General features: G+C 40.0%; 1 protein-coding gene across 9 annotated transcripts in view; it reads right to left on the bottom strand.

The window, feature by feature from the left end:
• Positions 1 to 9,191: 9,191 nt before the first annotated feature.
• Positions 9,192 to 26,613, bottom strand: part of EPS8 (EGFR pathway substrate 8, signaling adaptor) — a 197,247-nt gene continuing 179,825 nt past the window's right edge. For all 9 annotated transcript variants that reach the window (XM_086404093.1, XM_086404092.1, XM_086404091.1 and 6 more), the window contains 4 exons: positions 22,064 to 22,286; positions 14,050 to 14,230; positions 12,702 to 12,831; positions 9,192 to 10,449 (listed from right to left, as the gene is read on the bottom strand). In XM_086404093.1, the coding sequence (XP_086260219.1) occupies positions 10,333 to 10,449; positions 12,702 to 12,831; positions 14,050 to 14,230; positions 22,064 to 22,286 (651 nt within the window). In that variant the 3' untranslated portion in view covers positions 9,192 to 10,332. The remainder of the gene's footprint in view (positions 10,450 to 12,701; positions 12,832 to 14,049; positions 14,231 to 22,063; positions 22,287 to 26,613) is intronic.

Raw genomic sequence — 26,613 nt, 5'->3', positions numbered from 1 at the left:
GGAGCTCTGTGGAATCTGGACCAGTGGTTTCCAAATGAGGTTCCAGGTCTCCTCTTTGCAGCTTCAATGAGAGGAACACTGAATTTTGCCTGTTTTATACAGTGAGATACCATATAAAATTTCATATTTTAAAAAGATGATTTTTCTGTTTAAAATGTTTTTTATACACTGACCTATGATATCTGAGAGAAAAGATTTGCAGGATGTAGAAAAGTCTCTGCGTTAGATCAGATTTCAGTTGTTCCACTTACTCTGCAACAAGCTACTTAATTTATATCTGAGTTTCATTCTCCTCATCCACAAAGTGGGGAATATATGTGAAAGCTTTCAGCACACAAGAGTTCACTTTCCATTTTCTTTTCTTTAAGAATAGATGAAAGGTAGGCTTCCCCGGTGGCTCAGTGGTAAGGAATCTGTCTGCCAATGCAGAAAACACGGGTTCAGTCCCTGATCTGGGAAGATCGCACGTATCGAGGAGCAACTAAGCCCGTGTACCACAACTATTAAACTTGTGCTCTAGAGCCTGGGGGCTGCAACCATGGAGCCTGTGTGCTGCAGCTACTGAAGCCCATGCTACACAACGAGAGAAGCCACCATAATGAAGAGCACACACACTGTAGCTAGAAAGTGGCCCCTGCTCTCTGAAACTAGAGGAAAACCCTCACAGCAACAAAGACCCAGCATAGCCAGATAAATTAATATCAAAGGCTTCCCAAGTAGTGCTAGCAGTAAAGAATCTGCCTGCCAGTGCAGGAGACATCAGAGACTCAGGTTCAGTCCTTAGGTTGGGAGGATCCCCTGGAGGAGGGCACAGCAACCCACTCTAGGATTCTTGCCTGGAGAATCCTATGGACAGAGGAATTTGGCAGGCTACAGTCCATAGCGTCACATGGAGTCAGACATGACTAAAGTGACTTAGCACGCATGCATGTATAAAAAAAGAAATGCACACACAATCCTCACAGGATTATAAACAAAGAACAGATGGGAGTAAAGAAGGCCTTAGTGTATGACACCAGTTCAGAGTAAGAAACCATAAAATAGGACAAGCTCTTGGAGACCTAGAGATAATAATTACTTACCATTCATGTGTGTTTGTGTGTGTGTGTTTTATTCTCAGATTTTTTTGTTATCTGAAAGAAACGATGTGTTCATTTGGAGGAGTAACAGGAATGACTGAAGCTAGAGAAATTATCTTCTACTCCATGGCCACACTTGAGGGATAAGGCTGACTGTTTCAGGGTCCAGGAGGTGGGGCAGCCCAGAAAAGCAGTAAGACTTGGGCCAAGTGCCTGGAGCCACAGTCAGGAAGGGAAGAGCCCAGGCAACCAGCCAGCACCAGGACCATCTGGGCCTGGCAGGAGCCCTGGTTCATTGCCCACTTGGTCACAGCAGTAAACTAGATGAAGTATGCCTAGGGCCCTTCAGGAAGCGCATCAGCTGTTAGAATATCCCTAGTGGTACAGACATGACTGAAGCGACTTAGCAGCAGCAGCAGCAGCGGTATAGAACCCAGTTTCAGAACCTCACTCCCTTCAGAGCATCTGATAGACATACCTCACCCCAGTTCAGGTCAGTGTCTAGGAGGATGGTTCTCAGTAATTCCTTTTATCTTATCAGAATTTTACTTGCGTTTTATCTGATAACCTTTCCCTCACAAATGTGATTTTAAACACCTGAACATTTGGGTACTAGGAGATATTTCTTTTCTTGGTAACTGGGTACCTCCTGCATCAAAAAAAAAAAAAAAAAACAACTAAGGATTTCTCATAAAACTGAGCTCAGAGCACTGGCTTCTTCACCTTCTTTTCTGTCCCAAACATGCAAAAAGAAAGTAATAGGCGAGGAAAGGAGGCTGTGAGTGATATAAGGCCAGTGACGTGGTGTGAGGCTGTGATGCAAGCTGGTGAGAGCCTGTATGTGGTGCGAGGCTGCGAGGTTGTGTAGGAGTCAGTCCTGGAGAAGCCTGCATTGAAGAGGGGATGGAGGACCAAGATGGTAGAAACAGAATGGGTTGGGCCGGGGGGTAGATGGGAGTACTGAGTAAAATTCCTGTCTGGGACCCAGAACTGCTGGAACTAGACCCCTTCTCTGGAAATTGCCTATAGCAGCCACGGCTTTTTGAGCATGTTATGTTTTAAGTAAGGAAAAGAAGATCCAAGAGGAGGGTGGTAAAATGGTAACTACTTGATACTTTCTCCTGCTGATTCATCCCCAGGGGCCCTTGACACAACCTTACAAAGACCTCTGAATAGACTAACTTAAAAGCATGTCTTTTGGGAAACACCAAATGTCACATGTATAAAATCACAGTCTCTGGGAAGTCGGCACTGATTTTTGGTGGTTTTAAGATGTAATTTGCCCCACAAGTGACCAATAAAATTAATCCCAGGGATAAATACAGCAAGTTGCCAATAGTTCTTCGGATTGTATATCCTCTGAAGGCAGAGGCTACCTCTAGGATTCTCACTGAATATGCAGTTCTTAAAGCAGACCCTTACAAAATGTTTACTAAGCGAACATTGTCTTTTCCTATTCAGAAACAACCAGTCTTTATAAAAATCCCTGTGAGTGTGTACAACTTTTTAATATTGTTCCATGTAAGCACCAGGAAGAAAGAGACCGGAACCAACCTCATGAGATCTTCACTCAGCAGCAACACAGCCTCTATAAAAAAAGGCTAAATGTAAATTCTAGGACTGACAAAATACAATAACTGAAAAGAAGATTCACTGGATTGTCTTGACACATACTGGAAGACAGATCACAGGGGAGAAAACGAGTTGGTGAAGCTGAATACATTACCAAAAAAATTTTATTGTCTTTTGGCCGCACCATACAGCACATGGGATCTTCATTCCTCAACCAGGGATCAAATCCATGCTCCCTGCAGTGGAAGTGCAGAGTCTTAGCCACTGGACCACCAGGCAAATCCCAAGCTGAATACATATGGATATAAATTTCTAATCTGAAGAACAGGGGAGAAAAGATTTTTCATATATTGAACACTAGGCAATAAAAGCTGAAAAATAAATGCAGAAAATCCTACAGTTGCTCCAATTTTCTGCCTAGGTATGGCTTTCAAAGTTCAATGCAGGGAGAGAGAACTGAGGTGGAGTTCAGTAGACTCCTTGAGTTGAGGAGACAAAAGCTTAGAGAGTGACAAGGGCAAGGGAACTAAAATTCATAGCACAGAGTCACAGAGCAAAGAAAGCTGCATCAAGAGAGAGCTCTGGAGATACACATAGGGTCTCCGTAGAGTCATAAGTGGAGGATGGCTCATTGCATGCCTATTAGAAAACTGCTCAAGCCTGAGGAAAAGACTCACATGAAAGGACTTAGAAGGACAATTCTGAGCTCACCAGAACCAGGCATAGTCCCTATTATCATCTGTTACAGTGGGAAACATAATGCATGGAGTAATAGGTGGAGGATTCAGGAGAGTTTTGCTTCAATAGTGCAATAAAATTGGTTGTAATATAAATATTGCTCTGGTTCCACCTAAAAATACATAAAGAAAGGAAAGATCAGAAAGGATCCAACTCTTACTAAGTAATTGAATAGCATCCCAAAACTAAGCACAATAACATTTGAAGTTATACAAAAGTATCCAGCAACTAACAAGGTAAAATTCACAGTATCTGGCATCCAATTAAAAATTACATTAAAAGTGAAAGATACAGAAAAGAATCCTGAAAGTGGTCAGAGCTTTTAAAATTTCAAGCACACAAAGAAGCAAAAAAAAAAAAATCATTAAAAAATCAATCATAATTAACCTAGAAGATACAATGATGACAGAATTAGTAAGTAAGAATACTAAGATAGTTTCACTGCCTTCCATACGACGGAAAAAAATCAAAGAAATATTGAGCAAGTCAAGTAGGGACAGGAAAGATATTTTTCAAGAAGTAAAACTTTTCATGATGAAAACCCTAATATCTGAGATGAAAAACACAAATGGAAAAGACGAACAGCAGATTAGAAATTACAGAAGAAAAGACTGGTGAACTTGAAAACAGGAACAGAAACTACCCAAATGAAATGATATCATCAACTCAATGGACGTGAGTTTGAGCAAATTCAGGGAGAGAGTGAAGCCTGATGTGAACCCTGATGTGCGCTGCAGTCCATGGGGTCGCAAAGAGTAGGTAGGACACGACTGAGCAACTGAACAACAACAAAATATGAAACACTGAGAAAAAAAACTCAGTAAAAAATTATCAGTGGCCTTAGGAAAACTTCAAATGGCTCAGCATACATGAAATTGGAGACTCCCAAGGACAGAAGGCAGGAAGGACAGGAAAAAAAAAAGTAATAATGACCAAAACTTGACCAAAATTAATAGAAAACTATAATCCTAGTTTCCAAAAGCTCAATGAACATCAAGAACAAAAACAAGAAATATACAAAGGCCGAGAAAATTCAGCCATAAGCAAATGGCTTAACACCAGTGATGAGATCTCCACTTTGGCAGCAAGTTGATTGGTGATTAGGTGATCCTAGTTTCTAGATTTTTCCCTCTGTGTTTTCAGAACCAGCATCACTGCACCGCCCCCTCCCCACCCACCCCAGAGGTAAACTGTCCAGAATTGCCTCCCATTCGAGCTTCCATGCCGGGTGTCCAGGGGTTCTCTCCTCTGTGTTCATGAGGCATCAACATGAGACAGTGCCTTCTCTTCAGTGGTCTGTGTCCTGGCTCCCAGGGCCCTTCTCTTCCTCAGACTTCTAAATGCTGGCAAACCCAAGCCCCTTCCCTGTGCAACGCTAGCCCAAGGGGCAGGGGCTGCTTCCTATTATTCCCACCTCTGTGATGTCACAGTGTTTTCTTTTTGCCTGTTTAACCAATTCCTTCTGTTAAATACTGTTTAAACAACAGAGAAAGATGACTGCATCTTGTTGGGTAAAAGAATAAACATTTATGTGTATGCTTATATATTTTTACTTTATTCTTGTTGCTCACACTAACGTAATCTTAAGGAAAGACTTTGCCAGTCTTTTCACTATGGTATTCAGAGCATCAGAACCATTCCCGGTACATAAGTGGATAAATACATGAAATTTTTACAAGTTGGATGTTTGCTATAAGAGGTTATAGAATCCAATTCAAAATAAGACTGCAAAGTGGAGTTAGAGACAATTTAAGTTGGGCCAGGAAGTTAATTTTTACAAAGATTTAACCATTTAACAGTTCATTTTACAAAGATTTATTGAGCATCTACTATGTATCAGACACTATAGCAGAAACATTTTTTGATCATTGTATAGAATTTCAAAGATGTCTAAAAGAGTGTATATGTAAGCTAAGTAGCCAGAGTTGAAACAGGTTGATTATTGAGCTGTTCTCTCAGTTTCAAATCTACCCCCTTTAGTCTCAGCTTTGCAATTTGGGGCTTTGCCAGGTGGGTGACCAATAGATTCTGCCACCGGGTCATAAGAAGCTAGACAGTGAACAAGGGACTTGCTTCCTTCTGTTCTACTTCCTGTTTCTGTCAACATCACCTTAATAATAGCCCTCCACTTTGTAAGTAGCAATTGATTCCCAGTAGGTTCCAGTGACTCCCAAGAGCAGCCTCCTTATTCTCCCTCTGGAAATCCCAGTTTCAGCTGCCTGGCCTGCTGTCCTTAAATATCTGAGTCCCAGCTCCATGGATTTGCCCAACTATTTTATTTCTTTTTACTTTTTATTGGAGTATAGTTGTTTTACACCACTGCGTCAGTTTCTGCTGTACAGCAAAATGAATCAGCTATACATATACATACATCCCTTCTTTTTTGGATTTACGTCACATTTAGGTCACCACAAAGCGCTGAGTAGAGTTCCCCGTGCTATACAGTTGGTTCTTGTTATCTATTATTGGTTATTAGTTATATTAGTTATCCATTTTATACATAGTTAATAGTGTATATGTGTCAATCCCAGTCTCCCAATCCATTCCCATCCTCCTCTTTCTGCCTTGGTATCCATACGTTTGTTCTCTGTCTTTGTCTCTGTTTCTGTTTTGTAAATAAGATCATCTATACCTATTTTTCTAGAACCCACATACATGTGTTAATATATGGTATTTCTTTTTCTCTTTCTGAATTTATCCCACTACTGGGCATACACCCAGAAAGTCAAAGTCTCTCAGTCATGTCTGGCCCTTTGGTACCCCCATGGACTATACAGTCCGTGGGATTCTCCAGGCCAGAATACTGGAGTGAGTAGCCATTCCTTCTCCAGGGGATCTTCCTGACTCAGGAATCGAACTGGTGTCTCCTGCATTGCAGGCGGATTCTTTACCAGCTGAGCTACCAGGGAAGCCCCACACCCAGAGTAAACCATAATTCAAAAAGATACATGTTCACTGCAGCACAATTTACAACAGCCAGGACATGGAAACAAACTAAATATCCATCAACAGAGCAATGGATAGAGAAGATGTGGTACATACATACAGTGGGGTTTTACTCAGCCATAAAAAAGAATAAAACCGCGTCATTTGTAAAGACGTGGATGGGCCTATAGACTGCCATACAGAATAAACTATTTTTTTTCCCAGCTGAATTATTTTCTGAATTCCTGAGGCAACAGCACCAGTTAGGCTGTGCCCCTCTTCTGGGAGGTCTGTTTATTTACCAGTGGTGGGAACTTTTCTCCAAATTTCTTATCCCAGTAACCTAACTCCTCAGATGTCTGGCTCAAATTCTCCCTCCAGCTTTTCAATTCCATGAATTTCAACTCTTCTCTTTGTCGCCACCACCCTGAAGGAGGTAACTACTTCCTGCAATTACTACCTCTGTGATATTTTCCTTTGGAATTTTATAGCATAAAGACATACTTATAAATGACACCAATTCTTTTTGAATCAGATTGTGCTTCATGACCCAGGTAATCACGATGGTGTGATCACTGACCTAGAGCCAGACATCCTGGAATGTGAAGTCAAGTGGGCCTTAGAAAGCATCACTACGAACAAAGCTAGTGGAGGTGATGGAATTCCAGTTGAGCTATTTCAAATCCTGAAAGACGATGCTGTGAAAGTGCTGCACTCAATATGCCAGCAAATTTGGAAAACTCAGCAGTGGCCACAGGACTGGAAAAGGTCAGTTTTCATTCCAATCCCAAGAAAGGCAATGCCAAAGAATGCTCAAACTACCACACAATTGCACTCATTTCACATGTTAGCAAAGTAATATTCAAAATTCTCCAAGCCAGGCTTCAGCAATATGTGAACCGTGAACTTCCTGATGTTCAAGCTGGTTTTAGGAGAGGCAGAGGAACCAGAGATCAAATTGCCAACATCCGCTGGATCATGGAAAAAGCAAGAGAGTTCCAGAAAAGCATCTATTTCTGCTTTATTGACTATGCCAAAGCCTTTGACTGTGTGGATCACAATAAACTGTGGAAAATTCTGAAAGAGATGGGAATACCAGACCACCTGATCTGCCTCTTGAGAAATTTGTATGCAGGTCAGGAAGCAACAGTTAGAACTGGACATGGAACAACAGACTGATTCCAAATAGGAAAAGGGTACGTCAAGGCTGTACATTGTCACCCTGTTCATTTAACTTATATGCAGAGTACATCATGAGAAACGCTGGACTGGAAGAAACACAAGTTGGAATTAAGATTGCTGGGAGAAATATCAATAACCTTAGATATGCAGATGACACCACCCTTATGGCAGAAAGTGAAGAGGAACTCAAAAGCCTCTTGATGAAAGTGAAAGTGGAGAGTGAAAAAGTTGGCTTAAAGCTCAACATTCAGAAAACGAAGATCATGGCATCCAGTCCAACCACTTCATGGGAAATAGATGGGGAAACAGTGGAAACAGTGTCAGACCTTATTTTTCTGGGCTCCAAAATCACTGCAGATGGTGATTGCAGCCATGAAATTAAAAGACGCTTACTCCTTGGAAGGGAAGTTATGACCAACCTAGATAGCATATTCAAAAGCAGAGACATTACTTTGCCAACAAAGGTCCGTCTAGTCAAGGCTATGATTTTTCCTGTGGTCATGTATGGATGTGAGAGTTGGACTGTGAAGAAGGCTGAGCGCCGAAGAATTGATGTTTTTGAACTGTGGTGTTGGAGAAGACTCTTGAGAGTCCCTTGGACTGCAAGGAGATCCAACCAGTCCATTCTGAAGGAGATCAGCCCTGGGATTTCTTTGGAAGGAATGATGCTGAGGCTGAAACTCCAGTACTTTGGCCACCTCATGTGAAGAGTTGACTCATTGGAAAAGACTCTGATGCTGGGAGGGATTGGGGGCAAGAGGAGAAGGGGACGACAGATGAGATGGCTGGATGGCATCACTGAGTCGATGGACGTTGAGTCTGGGTGAACTCTGGGAGTTGGTGATGGACAGGGATGCCTGGCGTGCTGTGATTCATGGGGTCGCAAAGAGTCGGACACGACTGAGCGACTAAACTGAACTGAACTGATGCTATACTACACACAGGTTATTTTAACTTTCCTATCCTAATTTCTTTTGTCTTATCTCTACATTTTCAGATATTTTCCATAAGGGCTAAGTTATAAATGTGCATCAGGCAACTTCCTGGTGGTCCAACGGTTAGGACTCTCTGCTCCCACTGTAGGGGGAAGATGGGTTCAATCCCAGTCAGGGGATTAAGGTCCTGCATTCCATGTGGTATGTCAAAAAACTTTTAATTAAAAACATTTAAAAATAAACAAATAATTAAAAAATAAATACATGTGCATCCATGCTTATGAAATGGGAAGATATACAATAATTATTATTCTAATGTTTGTCTCACTTTGTCTGAGGGACAGTGCTTTGGGGGAACTGAGAAATGGAAAACAAGAGGCTCTCTTATTCCTCATGATTTGGGGAAAATTAACCTCTAGGAAGCTAATCCTCCTATAATATCCAACTCACAGGTTACTGTAGCTCTCTAACAAGGCATTTATATGGCGGCACTTCATAATCACAAATGCGGGGTATAAGTTTGTTTCTACTGCTGGGATCAACTGGACTTGATGGCAGAAGAAAATGTGATGAAATAAGAGGGGTGGAAGGAAGAGAAACCACTGAAGAAAGTAATCTAGAGCAGCTTTTACCCACTCAGAACTTCACTAAGTTCTGAGTGGGTAAGTTCACTAAGTGGGCCTCTGTTTTTCCCATTCCACTCAACCGTGATCCCCACTCTTCACGCCAAAGGTCCCTTTTGCCAATGAGACACAAGCCATTTATTAACATACAGCAAATACTGTTTATTGCAGACTTTCCAGCTGACTCATGTGAAAAAGGCACTATGAAAATTAATGAATCTAGATAATCTCTCTAAATGGGTTTATGTTAAAATATACAACATTCTTACATAACATCTGTTTTATATATGTGAAATAATATAACATTTAATGACAAAAATCATGTTTCCAAAAATAACTTTGTTGAAGGTTAGGTCTCTTTCTTTTCTCTACCTAGAATCTTTCACAAGATCAAAATATGTGTAGATTATTTCTTAATACCAGAAAAACTTGACATGGATAAACACATAAGATGGCCCCAGTTTACTTTTAACTACTTGTATCAATATTCAGAACTGGGGCCTTCATTAAGCAAAATACTGTAACACACACCAATGCAGGCTATTTCCTGTGACAGTCTTTGAATGTATGTGACCTCTTTTACACTTGTGCTTTCTTAATATATAAGAACACAGTATAGATAATAAGTAGAGTATAAACTAAATCAAAATACAAGCTATACAAGGAATTGTGAGCAACAGAGCCGTGACAAATAAAATGTCTCAGGAATGTTCTAAAGGTTTCTATTTGTATGTCCAAGGCCTTGTTGTACTTTACAGTTCATTAAATGTTTCAAATTTTTTTAAACTGTTGGCATTAAGAACTTTAAATAAATCTAAATAATCTATATGTCTAAGAAGAGACCTAAGTAAGCAGAGACTAGCCTAAAGCAAGCTACACCCTGGATGATACACAACACAGTCACAGGCAAACCTAAAAATATTTAGATTTTGAATCATGGGCATATCTATCTTTTTGCTTTGCTGCAATAAATAAATTCACCACTGTCAAAAATATCTGCTTATGCATTGAGACTGAGATGAAATAATTAATCCAGTAAAGGAAACCTCACCTTGGTCGAATATGCAAAATATTTCCCAAGGTCAAAACTTCTGCTTAAAATTTTTAATTTTAATAAAAATAATGGGCCCAGAAGAAAGTCCTCTGCTTACTTAGGTTTGCATTGTTTCTTTATGGCGATAAATTCTGTATACCAAGAAAGAAGAATCTGACATTCCTTTCATGGCTTCTTAAAACAAAGCATGGTGGACACATGCCAAGAATGATGGAATTTTGAAACTAATTAGTGATGCTTCCCTCATCAAAAGACTCCACTCCTGAGTCGCTTGCAGCAGCACTGATTTTTTCCTGTCGTCTTCGCATGATTTCTTGCAACTCAGAGCTGCCACTGTTATCCTGAAAAACAAACATGGTTCAGACAAGATCGTTAGTGGTCTGTGAGGCTACAGATCACGTAAGGAAATGGCTCAGGCTAAAAGTTCTTTGTGTTTTTCTTCTCACGTCTCTTGGCGGGGAACTGAAGGCTGCCCTTCACGTAAGTGATGGTTTGGACTCCACTAACCTCACTTTTTCACTGGTAGTGTCTAAAGACCATTCATTCACCATGCTTTCACTTGAACATGTTAAAGGTAAATCAGTAATGCATGTGGAATGCTTTAGATTCCCTGGGAGAAAGAAGAGGTTGTATAAGCACAAAAAGATGCTAACTTATCAAAGAATGCTCTTTAGGTCAAGCAAGATATTCATCTATCTGCTGTAGGGGATTCTAAATCAGGCCCAAAGACTGGGCTCAGAAAACACCAAGTTTCCTCACACCAAAAGGTTCTGACCATCTGACATCTTGTTGGTTCTTGTCCTTTTGAAGTCTGACCTACAACCCCTATGCACCCACTATAATCCCCTCTCATCTACAGAAGTCTCTGGCGACACAGGTGAGTAAACAATGAACGAGATACAAGAGAAGGGCATGATGGGAAGGTGCCTGGGGAAGATGCAGAACCTTAGGTAACAAGTCTCTGCCTCCACTCACATCCAGAGGAAGAGGAACAAGAGGCCAGGAGGACATGGGCAGTCAGGGAAAACGATAGCAATAGGGAGGCAGGACTGAAGGAATTCAGAAGTGTTAGGATTATGGAACTTACTTAACCTTTAACATTCTCAATAAAAACAGAATGCATAATGGCAACTAAACAGCCTGAGGAAAGATATAATCCTGACTCATATTCAACAGACAGAAAGCCTAATATAGAACCAAGAAAGATCAATGTGGTAGGAAAAAATTTCAAGGGAAATATTTCTCCTGACTGAGAATGGTTATAGGGTTGCATGCACGAGGCTATTTTAGTTCATTATTTAACTGTTGAATTTACACAATATACCTGCTTGAGATAATTGTGTATTGATTTCACACCAAAGCCTATATCCTTTCATCTGAATCGGAGTTTAATTTTCATGAAAGCTATTAAGAGCTGTGAGATGTAACAGTTAGAAACTACTACCCTTACATAGCCCATGTTAAGCAGAGAAGGATATTGGAAGCTTAAGTATATCCAATCTAGAAAAAATTTATTCTCCTGCTTTCACAGAAACAACTATAACTAAGGAATAAATAAATAAAAATAACTAATATTTTCTCTCTGATTGTTTATATGTATAAGCAGGTCTAGGCTTATCTGATAGCTCAGTTGGTAAAGAATCTGCCTGCAATGCAGGAGACCTGGGTTTGATCCCTGGGTTGGAAGATCAGCTGGAGAAGAGATAGGCTACCCACTCCAGTATTCCTGGGCTTCCCTTGTGGCTCAGCTGGTAAACAATCTGCTTGCAATGTGGGAGACCTGGGTTTGATCTCTGGGTTGGGAAGATCCCCTGGAGAAGGGAAAGGCTACCCACTCCAGTATTCTGGCCTGGAGAATTCCATGAACAGTATAGTCCATGGGACTCTAAAGAGTTGGACACAACTGAGCAACCTTCAGTTCACTAAGCAGGCCTAAGGCATACAGCCACAGTTTTAACACTTTATAACCTCGAACCTGGGTTTCCCTGGTGGCTCAGTGGTAAAGAATCTGCCTGCCAATACAGGAGATGCAGGTTTGATCCCTGGGTTGGGAAGATCCTCTGAAGAAGCAAAGGGCAATCGACTCCAGTATTTTGCCCTGGAAATCCCATGGACAGAGGAGCCTGGTGGGCTGCAGTCCATGGGGTCACAGAAGAGTCAGAGACAACTTAGCAACTAAACAACAGCAATCTCTAAATTGCTAGAATCTACAAACTAAATGTTAAGGACAAGCAAAAATTTTCTGGCCTCTTAGGTCATTTATTCACTTGAAGTAAATGAGTAAATAAAATTCCTATAGGAGTAGTTAGCACATACAAAATTAAAGCATTAGGCTTTTTATTAGACATCCCAAAATACATGAAGTTCAAGCTTCATTTTGCAGGCACACTTAAAATAAATTAATCTCCCTAAAAGTGGTCACTGATGACTCCAGTAACAGATTATTAAACCTGATTCAAGTTTAATTCAGCTCTGTATGAAAGGCAAAGAGAGTGACCAATATGGACACAAACATTATTTCCAGAGCTTTCAAACTGCAGTCCACCCTCATGACTAATACAGAAAAACACCATCTTGGGTTGATAAGTCATACCTCCAATGCAGCTTTCTGAACAGTGATTTGGCTAAAGACTCTGGCCCCTTCCGGGCAGACGGTTCTCAGTTCATCTTTATTGAGAGAGAAAAGCTGTGCACCATTTAATACTCCAAGACTATTAACAGTCCTGAGAAAACAAAAGAAAGAAAAGAAAAAAACAGAGCATTAAAAATACTGTTTGAACTTGTGGTGGCCAAGGGGCAGGGACGAACTGAGAGTCTGGCGTTGGCAGATGCAAACTATTACAGATAGGATGGATAAGCAACAAAGTCCTACTGTAGAGCACAGGGACTATATTCAGCATCCTGGGGTAAACCGTAGTGGAAAAGAATATAAAAAAGAATGTACACAGATGCATAGCTAAGCCACTTTGCTTATAGCAGAAATTAACACAACACTGTAGATCAACTATATTTATATAAAAATAAATTATACATACATACATACATACAAACTGTCTAGAAAAAACAAAAGGAAAATTTCTGGTCCTCTACAATCTCTCTTCTCCAGGTGTTCTATACACTGCAAATCATAAATGGTACTAGAGTGCTTAGGGGAATGACAGGGGGCTAGCTTGGTAATGACCTTGAGGTCATTATCACTAAAAAAAAAGATCACTAACCATAAACTATCAAAAAAGCACTATCTGGGTTTATTATTCTTATTATGTAGCAGCAATTCCTTGAAATGTGGTGTTTTGTAGAAGGAACAGATAACTTTCTAGCAGTTGGGCAACTGACTAACCAGCGTGCCTCATTCTTTTCAGTCATAGGTGAGTCCCATGTGTCAGGTTCTCTTGAATACGTATTGTTCAAAGAGTTCAAATACACATGTTCAAATATGTGTACCAAATATACACAAAATATTTACAATTTTTTAGTAGAAAAATAGAAACTTCCCTATGGAGTTCTGAAAGGAAAAGCTCTATTAGGTTATAACCCATGATAAGTAATGTCAGCTATTTTTTTATTTGCTTGGGACCTACATGCTGCAGCGGGAGGAAAGTTTCTGCTTTGTGTCCTCTGTGGCCTGGGGAGTCTAGGTTAGGACCACAGTCTACATGTGTGACCTTCTGAAGGATAAAGACAGCTGCCAACAGATTGCTTTAGAAGCCAAAGATGAACAGACACCACCATCTAGAAAATGAGGTGCCAACAAAAGACAGTTATTTCCAGTTCTTGCAATTTGTTTTTTAGCTATAAATGGCTAGAGTCATTTCCTAAGTATAATGGATACAGCTTGGGTTCTCACATTTTCTAGGAATCACTTGTGCATCTTAGTGATCAAATTGAAAACACTGCATGTTTTACGCACAGAACTGTAAAGGATTCCCAGAGAGACTTACACAGGGTTGAAGCCCTTTGACTGCAACCACGTCTTCACTTCCTCTGGGGTGGAGTCATAAGTGATATTGACAACTGGCACATTCTGCCGTGGCACGTGGAATTTCTTCTGGGCGGCGCTCCGACCAATGGTCAGTCTGTGGATAAGTTCATCCTGCACTTCCTCCATCTGAGATTTCCTCCCTAGATACCAACACAGAGGAGGTTATTTTATTTTTTAAAGCTCCAACAACTCACTCTCTCTAGAACTCCAATGCCAACAATCTTATGACCCCAGCAGGGCTGACAATCTAGTCCTCCTATCTTCCCTTTCATTCTCACCAAGCATACACTTCATAATCAATTATTAAAATCACTCCCTGTTTCTTCTCTGTCTTCATTGTAGTCATTTGGCAAGACCCCCACCCTTGTTAAATCTCACTTTTGTATTCTGTGCTACACCTGCACAGCGAATAGAAGCCAACAGTGCTCAGTGAGCTCATGTTAATTTCATGATCATGAACCTCCACTGGGCGGTTAATGCTCCCTGATAATCATACTACATTTCCCGAGGCCAGTGGTTTTCAACTGGGTGGGGGATTTTGACTCCAGGGGACATCTGGCAACAGCCAGAGACATTTGGAAGATGTCACAAATGGGGGTCAAGAAAGAAGGAAGCTATAATCATGCAGTGAGTAGAAGCCTGACATAACAAGACAGGCTGCAATGCACGCAGGTCAGTCTCCTATAGCAGAGAATTACACAGCCTCAAACGTCCACAGGGCTCAAGGTGAGAAATCCCACCCTGGACCATACAATTGCCTGCTGTTAGACAAACATTTCCTATGTTCTTCCTTCTGTGAACCTCCCAACACCCAGTCTCCAATCCTCACCCTGAGCTGATGATCTCATTTTCATCATTTCTGAGTAAAATAAAGAAGTTAAACTTAGATCCCTAAGTTTCCTCAGCAGCTCTCCCCGCTAAGATTCCCTAGCAGCTCTCCTCACCACCAGCACTTTTCCTGTACACTCTGCCAGCTGTCCTTCTATTACACTATAGACAAGTGACTCCTCAGTCCTCAGGCAACCCCTCTACAAGTGCACTAGACGCTACGTCCTCTATTTAAATCCTCTGACAGTAATTTCCCCCTGCTTCTTCCATGTTATCAATTTTCCTCTGACTGAATCATTTCAACCAATTACAAACATGCTATTATTTTGTTACTTCTCTCACATTTAAATAAGTTCCTTTTTTATTAAGATTTTTAAGTGGACCATTTTTAAAGTCGTTACTGAACTTGCTGCAATATTGCTTCTGCTTTTATGTTTTGGTTTTGTGGCCGTGAGGCATATGGGATCTTGGTTAGCTTCCTGAGTGAGGATCAAACCTGCACCCCCTGCATTGGAAAGTGAAGTCTTAACCACCAGACTGCCAGGGAAATCTCTAAATAAGCCCTTTCTTAACCCCATGTCCCCTCTCAGCTACTGCCCATTTCTCTGCTCCTCTTTTAGCAAAACTAAAAAACCTGTCCAGACTAGCCTACTGAAACTCCTATTCTTCAGTTTCCTCTTAAATTCACTGGAATTAGGTTATTGGTGCATCTCTCCACATCATTTTGCTAAAATCCAGTGGTTGATTCCCAATGATTTACTTATGTCATCCATCAGCAACATTTGAAGAAGGCAATTCCTCCTTGAAACACCTTCTTATGGCCTTCAGGACACACACACGCTCTGATTTTCCTGTCTCACAGGCCTCAGTATCCTATTCTCGGAATTGTTTCATCTCCCTAACTCTCCAGGGCTCAGTCCTTAGATCTCTTTTCTTGATGCACTCTCTGCATCAATGATCACTGCGGGTGGTCTCATGGCTTTAAACACCATTTAAAAGCTGGTGACTACCCAAATTATTTCTGCAGTCCAGGTTGGTCCTCAGAACTCTAGACTCATATTATACCAACTCTCTACTTGATATATTCATTTGGATGTCTACTAGATATCTCAAATGTAACATGTCTACACTGGAATGACTCATCTTTTCCTGAAGCTTGCTTTTATGCTAGTTAGTTAGGAATTCTATTTTTCCAGTGCCTCCAGCAAAATACCACTGAAGTATGCCGGATTCCCCTTTGCCTTCAATTACATCCAATCCACTGGCAAAACTTGTTGGTCCTACCATAGAAGATGCCACACATCCAACCACTTCACTCCATCTTTTTTCTGTTGCCAAGCTTGGTCTGATCCACCAGCCTGTTCACAGATCTCTCTGCCGCTTCTCTCCATGACCCCACCCTTTTTTCCTCATTCTTTTCTCAATACAACAGCTAAGTTGATCCTTTTAAAATCTGAGTCAGAGACATACACATACATGTTTGTAGTATATCACCTTCAAGGATTAAGTACAAAGAACTGATACAGTAATCCAATTTAACTAACTTGGCAAGTGACAATGACTTAGTCACTAAGGGAGCTTTTGTGACCACTCTTCTGATTCTTTTTTTCAGGGAGAGTATTTCAGAAAGTATTTGGTGTCCCTGAGAAATAAGTGAAACTGTGAAATAATAAGATAGTGTTATTTTAGCCTAATTTTTTTTTAATTCCTCAAGTACCCAGGAAAGCTTTTGAAGAAAAAAGAAGTCAAAAGAAAGAGAAATAAGTGAAAGGAAGAGAGAGAAGGAGGGAGGATGAGAGGCTAGAGAGAGAGGGAATATTACCAATGGTTACATTTAGCTAATACACAGCATGCATTTTATTAGTTAACTCTTTTAAATCACTACGATTTAGTCACACTGCCATACAACAGAGGAGAACATCTCAAAGAAATAATAAAACAAAGTATCACCACACTAAAAGATTTATTTCCTTATCTGTTGACTTAGCCATCTCCAGTCTAAAGTACAACCTCTTTCCAGGGAATATAAAAACCTCTTGTGATGTGTTCCTGGCTTTGGTTTCCACTTGCAATGTTCTAGTACATAACAACACACTAGACTACCTTTACACCTCTCTAAAACAAGACTTCTTATATTACTAAAGATTAAACTCAAATAAAAGGAGTAACATTTTAAAGGAAGCAGAAGACATGCAAAACAATTAAAGTATTGATCTCTTCAAAAGTGAGAAGAGGAGAGCCTTTTTGAAAACTATGATGAATAGAACTGAATAGCTTATATGACAAAGAAAACAATAGAAAGGGGAAGATTAGAGATCTCTTCAAGAAAATTAGAGATATCAAGGGAACATTTCATGCAAAGATGGGCACAATTAAGGACAGAAGTGGTATGGACCTAACAGAAGCAGAAGATATTAAGAAGAGGTGGCAAGAACACACAGAAGAACTATACAAAAAAGATCTTCATGACCCAGATAATCGCAATGGTGTAATCACTCCCCTAGAGCCAGACATGCTGCAGTGAGAAGTCAAATGGGCTTTAGGAAGCATCACTACGAACAAAGCTAGTGTCCATCACCTAGCTGGAGGTGATGGAATTCCAGCTGAGCTATTTCAAATCCTGAAAGATGATGCTGTGAAAGTGCTGCACCCAATATGCCAGCAAATTTGGAAAACTCAACAATGGCCACAGGACTGGAAAAGATCAGTTCTCATTCCAGTCTCAAAGAAAGGCACTGCCAAAGAATGTTCCAACTACCACACAATTGTACTCATCTCACACACTAGCAAAGTAATGCTCAAAATTCTCCAAGCTAGGCTTCAACAGTAAGTGAACAGGGAAATTCTAGATGTTCAAGCTGGATTTAGAAAAGAAAGAGGAATCAGAGATCAAACTGCCAACATCCACTGGATCATAGAAAAAGCAAGAGAATTCCAGAAAAACATCTACTTCTGTTTCATTGATTACGCTAAAGCCTTTGACTGTGTGGATCACAACAAACTGTGGAAAACTCTTAAAGAGATGGGAATACCAGACCACTTTACCTGCCTCCTGAGAAATCTGTATGCAGGTCAACAGTTAGAACTGAACATGGAACAATGGACTGGTTCCAAATCGGGAAAGGAGTACATCAAGGTTGTATACTGTCACCCTGTTTATTTAATTTATATGCAGAGTACATCACACAAAATGCTGGGCTGGAAGAAGCACAAGCTGGAATCAAGATTCCCAGGAGAAATATCAATAATCTCAGATATGCAGATGACACCACCTTTATGGCAGAAAGCAAAAAGGAACTAAAGAACCTCTTGATGAAAGTGAAAGAGGAGAGTGAAAAAGTTGGCTTAAAACTCAACATTCAAAAAACTAATATCATGGCATCTGGTCCTATTACTTTATGGAAAATAGATAGGGAAACAATGGAAACAGTGTCAGACTTTGTTTTCTTGGGCTCCAAAATCACTGCAGATGGTGAGTGCAGCCAATGAAATTAAAAGACACTTGCTCCTTGGAAGAAAAGCTATGACCAACCTAGATAGCATATTAAAAAGCAGAGACATTACTTTGCCAACAAAGGCCTGTATAGTCATAGCTATGAATTTTCCAGTAGTCACATATGGATGTGAGAGTTGGACCATAAAGAAAAATGAGTGCCAAAGAATAGATGCTTTTAAATTGTGATGCTGGATAAGACTCTTGAGAATCGCTTGGATGGCAAGGAAAACCAACCAGTCAATCCTAAAGAAAATCAACCCTGGATATTCATTGGAAGGATTGACCCTGAAGCTGAAGCTCCAATACTTTGGCCATCTGATGCCAGGTACTGACTCATTAGAAATGACCCTGATGCTGGGAAAGATTGAAGGCAGGAGGAGAAGGGGATGACAGAAGATAAGATGGTTGGCTGGCATTACCAACTCAAGGGGACATGAGATTGTGCAAGCTCCGGAAGTTGGTGATGGGCAGCAAAGCCTAGTGTGCTGCACTCCATGGGGTCACAAAGAGTCAGACACGACTGAGGGACTGAACTGAACTGAACTGAGCTCATATGACCCAAGGATCCAGCAGCTGGTTTGAATCAATGGACCTGTTGCCTTTTTTTTCTTGTCCATGGCTATCTGGTAACATTTTTATGGGTGAGTATTCAAATTACAGCTCCTTCAAATTTATTCTTATCAGAAGTCTTATCAGGCTTATCAGAGACCATATGCAGAGAACATAGGTAGCACAAAATGTATATTTGAAAGAAACCAGGCTACCAATAAAGAAATGTGTCTGTTTGCTTCGAAAAGACTGTTGAGAAGCCCCAACATTCATTCAGAAGAAATGTTCTCCAAAAAGTACTCACAAAGATAAAAAATGATCAAGAGAATATTTGTTTTACCCAAAGGATTATCTTTATTTACTGACAAACTATTTTTTGAGCTATCTCTAAAAGGAACGTTATATAAGTGAATGTAGAATGTTACTAGTTTAAGAAAACAGGTACAAGTGTTAATTTGGGGAGAGATGTTTATGTTTTACATACCAATGTCACCCTTTTACTTATGAAAAACAGACTTAAAAATGATGAGTCACAATTATCAGGAGAGTTCTCTATCTTTAAAGAATTCTACCCATGCCTCTTTCCCATCAGGTTATTCTTAGTTTCTTAGACTAGGACAAAGAACAAATTGTCCCAGCCCACAGACTGTTCCAAAATTGGGCCTGGATGCCTATGAACCCTGATCCCAGGCCTGGAAAAAAGTGCCACCATGTCAAAGATTACTGCACTGACGTATCAGAGAAGGGAGATATTATAAACTGGTGCTAAGAATGAAGAAACTCTCTGACAGCAATATTTTCCTTAGGGAAATCAACAAAAACATTTATAGAACTTTCTCATCTCAAAACTGTGTCTTTACTGTCTGAAAAAAAAAGAAAAGCAACCTTATAAAAAAACACACGGAAATGTAGCCAGTTTAAAATTTAGTAGCCAATTATACACACACTCTCAACCACACACGTGTGCAGACATAGTTGTTTTTGCTGCACAGAAAATGTTCATCGTTTTTCCATTAGTTTCTTTGGTAAGGTCAAGATATGGATAAGAAGGTAATTTAAAATTTAATGTACTTCAGTTAAGAAAGTAATGTATAAAAGTAGGTTTGTGCTTATTGTATTTAACCAGAACTTCTAGAACAATTAGACAGCAATAGTTTCACTGTCTTCTTTTAAAAAAACTCTTAATTTATCAAGAAGGACCACAACTGAATAGATGGGGCTATGATTTACCAAGATGAAAACCTGAATCTCATGTATCCCATCCAGTTATAAAGTGAATAGTTCAAGACACGTATTTGGATGCCAGAGACGAGATTTCACACGAAGATGAATTTTCGAGTTACTCCAACAGTATAAACAATAATGAAAGTAAAGAAAATAGAGTGATCATCTACAGTAAAAGTATGTTTATATGAGAAAAGAACAGAATTCAGAACTAATTATATTAAGCTAGTGTGATTTTGTGTGTGTGTGTGTGTGTGTGTGTGTGTGTGTATACACCATATATGTGACAGGGACAGAGTAAAGGGACGAAAGAAAGTGAAAGTGTTAGTCCAACTCTTTGTGACTCCACGGACTGTGGCCCGTCAGGTTCCAAAGTCCTAGGAATGCTCCAGGTAAGAATACTGAAGTGGGTAGCCATTTCCTTCTCTAGGGTATCTTCCCTACCCAGTTGTCAAACCTGGGCTTCCCACATTGCAGGCTTTACCATCTGAGCCACCAGGGAAGCCAAATAGGTGATTAAATAGTTAATCCCACTAGAGGATTGTAAGTAAAAACTATGGGAGACCCCTGTAAGTTAATGATTACTCAGGAAAGTAGCTTTGCTTAACCACAAAACCAAGCAGACATGCTTAGCAACAAAACCATGCAACAGAAGCACGAGACATGTCCCAAAACAATAAAACAATGGTGGCATGGGACCCACATCCTGCCAGCGAGCTCAGTAAATCAGTGATCACGCATACATAAACAATAGTTTGTGGACCTAGTTTTACGAGGCAGGGACAAGAAAACTCCCCTGCCCGACCCGGAAGAGGAGCTGATAATGGAAGCATGACGTCCACTCAACAAAGACAAAGAAGTTCTTTTTCCCCTCCTGATGTTTCCTTTGATTATAAAACTGTAGCCCAGTAAGTTCTTGGGGCAGGGTATCTCTCGTCCACCAGTTCATAAGCCTCACAAGTGTCCTATTCTAATAGATCACTTTTTATCTGTCTCTGTGCCTCTCGCTGAATTCTTTTTCTGCACTGAGACATAGAGGACTATGGTACTAGAGCTCTTCGGAGCCCCTGAACCAACACCCAACAGTTTCAGATATATATTTAGGCTTCCCTGGTGGCTCAGATGGTAAAGAATCTGTCTGCAATCTGGGAGACCTGGGTTTGATCCCTGGGTCAGGAAGATCCCCTGGAGAAGGAACTGGCAACCCAATCCAGTATTCTTGCCTGAGAAATGCCATGGACAGAGGAGTCTGGTGGGCTAGAGTCAGATATTATGGGTTTACAACGAGTCAGATATTAAAGTATAGAGAAAATGATTACATTGTTGAAGGTCTCATGGCCAGCAAGTGATGTTTCACTATACAGACTCAAGCCTGTCTGGCTTCAGAGTCTGCATTCAGCCACCACAATATATTGGAATATGTGTAGAAATACACACATTAGAGAATAAAGAGGACTTCGTGTTTCTTAGAATTACTTGGAGGATGAGAAATGAGATATAAGGGACTTTGCAATCAGTGAAGCACCATGCAAGTATAAAGGACTATTAAATACATTTAATAATATTTATTACCAGCAGAGGGGCTTCCCTAGTGGCTCAGTGGTAAGGAATCCCTGCAATGTAGGAGCTGCAGGAGACGCACGTTCAATCCCTGGGTCAGGAAGATTCCCTGGAGGAGGGCATGGCAGCTCACTTCAGTATTCTTGCCTGGAGAATTCCATGGACAGAGGAGCCTGGCGGGCTACAGTCCACAGAGTCGGACATGACTGAAGTGACTTAGCATACACCAGCAGAAACAACACTCAAAACTTTTTACCTAGTAGTGCTTTTAATTCACAGGAGAAACTGAGTATTTTTGCCTCCTGGGGAAACTTACGGTCCACAGGAACTTGTTTTTGTCGCTGGCTGTCTCGCACAATACTGCCACCACTGTCGCTGGAGCTGCTGTTTTGACGGGTTATGTTTGCCGGGAGCTTTGACACAGGAATAGGTGCTGGAGTGGAAGGTGGGAGGGGAACAGGGACAGGAGCTGGTGTTGGAGGAGGTGACGGGGCAGAAGGAATGTCGGTTGCTCTTGGGCCATACTCCATCCTTTGTTTCTACAAAGAAACAAATAATTCATTCAGAATTGTGAAGATATAAACCTAGGCTAGGAAAATAAATCATATTTTGGATGTTGTTGGCTATGTATTTGTAAACTTACTTGCAGATCCACAGCAAATTTGTGGGTGTGTTAATGTACACACATGCACACATATAACCCTCCAATCCTACATGATGCAGCAATTATTAAAAATTACTTTTAAATATTCTACACATTTGTTCAGAATCAAAATGTAAATTCAGCAGTCAAAAGTGTATACTAATAGCAAACAGGAGTACTAATGACAGTAATAAATGACAAGAAAACTAAATTTGAACCAGGAATCATACAACAGCAGGGTAGGCGAAAGATTTCTGATATCAACAATATAAGGCATTAGTTACTCCTTATTTTAAATATATGTTTTATTCAAAAGTGTTTAATTCTGTTATTTCCAAGTAATTTTCTAAAAAGAGGGACAATATTTCAATAGGTAAAAGGACTATGCTTTAAAATAAACAATTTTAAAATACTGTTAATTTTTTCAAACCATAACCTTTTGGCCATCATCTTAAAGCTAATTTGTTAAATTTCTTGTTAAAAATAGGAATGTGGTGAGGGTCGTGAGATAATCTTTAAGTGTTTATGACTACATCTCAAAGCATATTATTAGAAAAAAAAGGTCACGTGGGGATTTGCATTTTAAAAGGTAGATGTGACAGAATATATAACTTTCAGTTATTTTTAAATGATTTAGGCTATTATAAAATAATATTTATATATCTATTCCCTATTAAACTAAAAACAATACTTAAAGCTTTAAACAAAACCTGTATTAGAATAAGTTCCAAATTCTCAAAAGGCAATTTTTTGGATCTGCTCAAAGCCACACAGCAATGACTTATAATTTAGGTAAAGTTTAGATACAGTACTGGCACAATTCTAATTATTCTCAAATTCAGGATTAGCCGATAAAATGCAAAAAGCAAGCCTTTTGGTAATCTGGTTCTTTGTCTAGAACAGTTTTTTAATTTCTAAATTGGCCCAAATATAAGGCAGTGTTGATTTTAAAAGAGGCCTTCCCAATTTCCACAGAGATCAAAAATATCAACACACACCACACACATTCATCACTCTTTCTTAAGAAACAACACACCATCCTCAGAGGCACCGTCACCGCAAATGAGTAACACCTGTGGAAACCAGACGGGGACGCAGCACCGGTTCACTGCTGTCTCTTTAAAAGCTTCCATTTCCCCACCGTGGGTAGGGGAGGCAGGAGGGTTATGAGCCAAGGATGGGAGAAGAACTGAGAGCAAAGTTTATCCTGCTGCTGTTTCTTGGAGGGGGATGGGAATGAGGAGGAGTTAAATTCACAGAGCAAGCCATGGAGTCAGATGGGAGAGAAACAGACTCCTCCACATCCAAGGCCTGGAAACATTTCTAATATTCGATAATCGAGTACATTATTATTATCATCTACAAAACAACGTTCCTATATTTGGGCCAATAAAATATTTCGAGCAATCAAAATACAGCAAACATCACAGACAAGTAACACTTAGCACACACCAATGTCATCTGATTAATGTATATACAGTGTTCCCTTGACAAAAACGTCGTCGGCACACGATTTCATCAAAGGTTAGTGAATTCTCATGTTAGGATTTCAAAAGTGTCAGCATTTAAATGATTGCTTTTAATGCTTAAACAAACCAAAAATTGCTATCAGCTTCTGCATTCCATGATATGATTCATATTTTTCTGCTTTCAAAAAAACAAGAACAGCTCGTGTTTTGCTAGCCATCAAATAATACTGTGAACAATTGAATACCTGTGTTATTGTCACACTCAAGCCTGCACACAGGCTCGCCAAATTTTCTGTGCCTCATTTCAATCATCTGTCATTGCTACATAATACAACTTTATCAGTATAACCTATCACAGGCTTAAAATATATATATATTATATATATAATATATATATATTTTATATATATATATAATATGCAGAGAAACCAAAGGAAAATGTTTCATGAATTAGGTTGTAAATTTTATTTACTTGCATATTTCCCCCTTTCTGTGGTCCTCCTACCTGGCTCATGCTTCCAACCCCTGAAATAAAAAAGGGATGGGGCAGGGAGTGCCTTCCTTAAATCACTGCAACCTGTTCCGAAACGAAGGTGGCTTTTCCATGGAAATGGCTAAGTCATCCTCCATGGGAAGGAAAGAGAATCAGGCCTGACTCGTGAAATCACTTTTCTCTCTCTGTGCCCCCATCCTCTCCACTGTCGTCTACTTACCACCCAGTCACTGCTCTTCCCCTGCTTCCCCTAACTGTTTCTTGGTTACTTCTGGTTGGAAGTAGAGAGCTGATGGCCCATCAACTTAATGGAAAGTCTTAGAGAGTAGAACTCTACCCCGAACTTTCTTCTCCTGAACCAAGCGTGCTGAGTCTCTAAACCCAAAAAGAAATCTTGGCCAACTATTCCCATTTTGCCTGGGACCCTCCCAGTGTTAGCACTGAAAGTCCCACATCCCTTCAGAGCCCTCAGTAGTGAGCAGAGAGGGATGACGGGTCATCTCGCTGTGGCCCTACTTCTCTCCCATCATCGGCACTTCCTAACTCTTGTCTTTTATCTCCCACAAATATATTTCAAGTTGCACTTAAAACAAAATCTCTCTTAGGTTTTTTTCTCTTTCTCTGAAAGTCAGAATTGCTAGATTCCATGGAACACGTTGGCTTCCCTTCCCGGATGGTGGTAGTGGTAAAGAACCTGCCTGCCACTGCAGGAGAGGTAAGAGACTTGAGTTTGGTTCCTGGGTCGGGAAGATCCCCTGGAGTAGGAAATGGCAACCCACTCCAGTATTCTTGCCTAGAAATATTCCATGAGGAGACTGGCAGACTACAGTCCATGGGGCCACAAAGAGTTGGACACATGATTGAGTGACTGAGCATACATGGAACATGCACTTTCTGTTGATAATTAAGTCTAGTGAGTCACTTTTCTGTAGTCACTAAAGCTAAGTAGAAATTCTCAAGGGTTAAAGAAAGAGATTTGTCAATAAGCTCTTGATTCATGCAAGATACCGCTTCAGAGGGGAAATTATGCAAGCAAGGCCAACAAAGCCATTAAAATTGAATTGTTCTTAAAAATGGATCTACACATTTTTTTTTCCCCTCTAAATTTAGTCTCTTTGGCATTCTGCAGTGAAAACTAGGCACAGCTGGAACATTTGGAGGGTGTTAAGTCCAGAGATTGAATCCAAAAAATTACATCAAAAGAGAAGTGCCTTGAGGGAATAAATGTGGGTTACCTCTGACAGCTCGCCAAGTAATTGCTATTAGGAAAATGGAGCAAATCATGTCAAATGAGAAAATTTAACATAGGAGATGGAACTACAATAATATCAATTATACTTCACATCAAATATCAGAGAGTGTGAGATAATTAGTTTTTGGCAGTAAAATTACCTGCCCACAAATCAACCAGAGAAAGAGCCTGTAAATATATAATTAATTTCCACCACTATCCAGTCATATAAAACAAATTATATAGATTCACACTATAGTATAAACAGTGTGGAGTATTTCAGTGACGATTTGTATATCCAAGTATTGTGTTTTAAAATACTAAGATAAGGGTTCATCTTATAGTTCATAAAAAATACAACTAAAGTTCATTACATGTAAGACTAATTCTTCTTATAAGTTGCTTTACAAAAGGAAATATATATATATCATGATTTTTTTTAGCAAGTTGGACTTGTAAGCACTTAAAATTTTATAATTTTGTACACATGCATGTTGGGCAGGAATTTCTATATACATGGAAAGAGAGAAAGAGAGTAGGTATTATTCAAATTACTGCAAGAAATATTTGGAAAAATTTCCATGCATGAAGCAGAATAAAAGTATCTAAGACCATCCACCATCCCAGTCTAAAGACCATGCCTCTACTTAATAGATGAATAGAGTGTTCTAAGATTAACTTCAAAAAAAATTTTAAGAACTGAATATTATTAGGATGTTGGTCTGCTGGAATGAATATAAAGACATCTTTAGTAAACTTTTCCTCTCTGCCCAGCAATATCTGAATATCAGGACTGAGCCTGAAAACAGAGCATTTGTAACAGGAGCTGAAATTAGTAGTGCTAGTGGTTTAGTATTCACCTGGAGAAAACATCTCCACTTTTAATTTAGGGCTACTTAAACATGTGTATGAGAGGGCAACGGCAACCCACTCCAGTACTCTTGCCTGGAAAATCCCATGGACGGAGGAGCCTGGTAGGCTGCAGTCCATGGGGTCGCGAAGAGTTGGACACGACTGAGCGACTTCACTT

This window comes from Bos grunniens, chromosome 5, assembly GCF_055505025.1.
Source record: "Bos grunniens cultivar Pamir isolate PY7600 chromosome 5, Bosgru_T2T1.0, whole genome shotgun sequence".
NCBI classification, from domain to species: Eukaryota; Metazoa; Chordata; class Mammalia; order Artiodactyla; family Bovidae; genus Bos; species Bos grunniens.
Note: the sequence above shows the minus strand (reverse complement) of the source record. Positions and strands in the feature narration are given on the sequence as shown.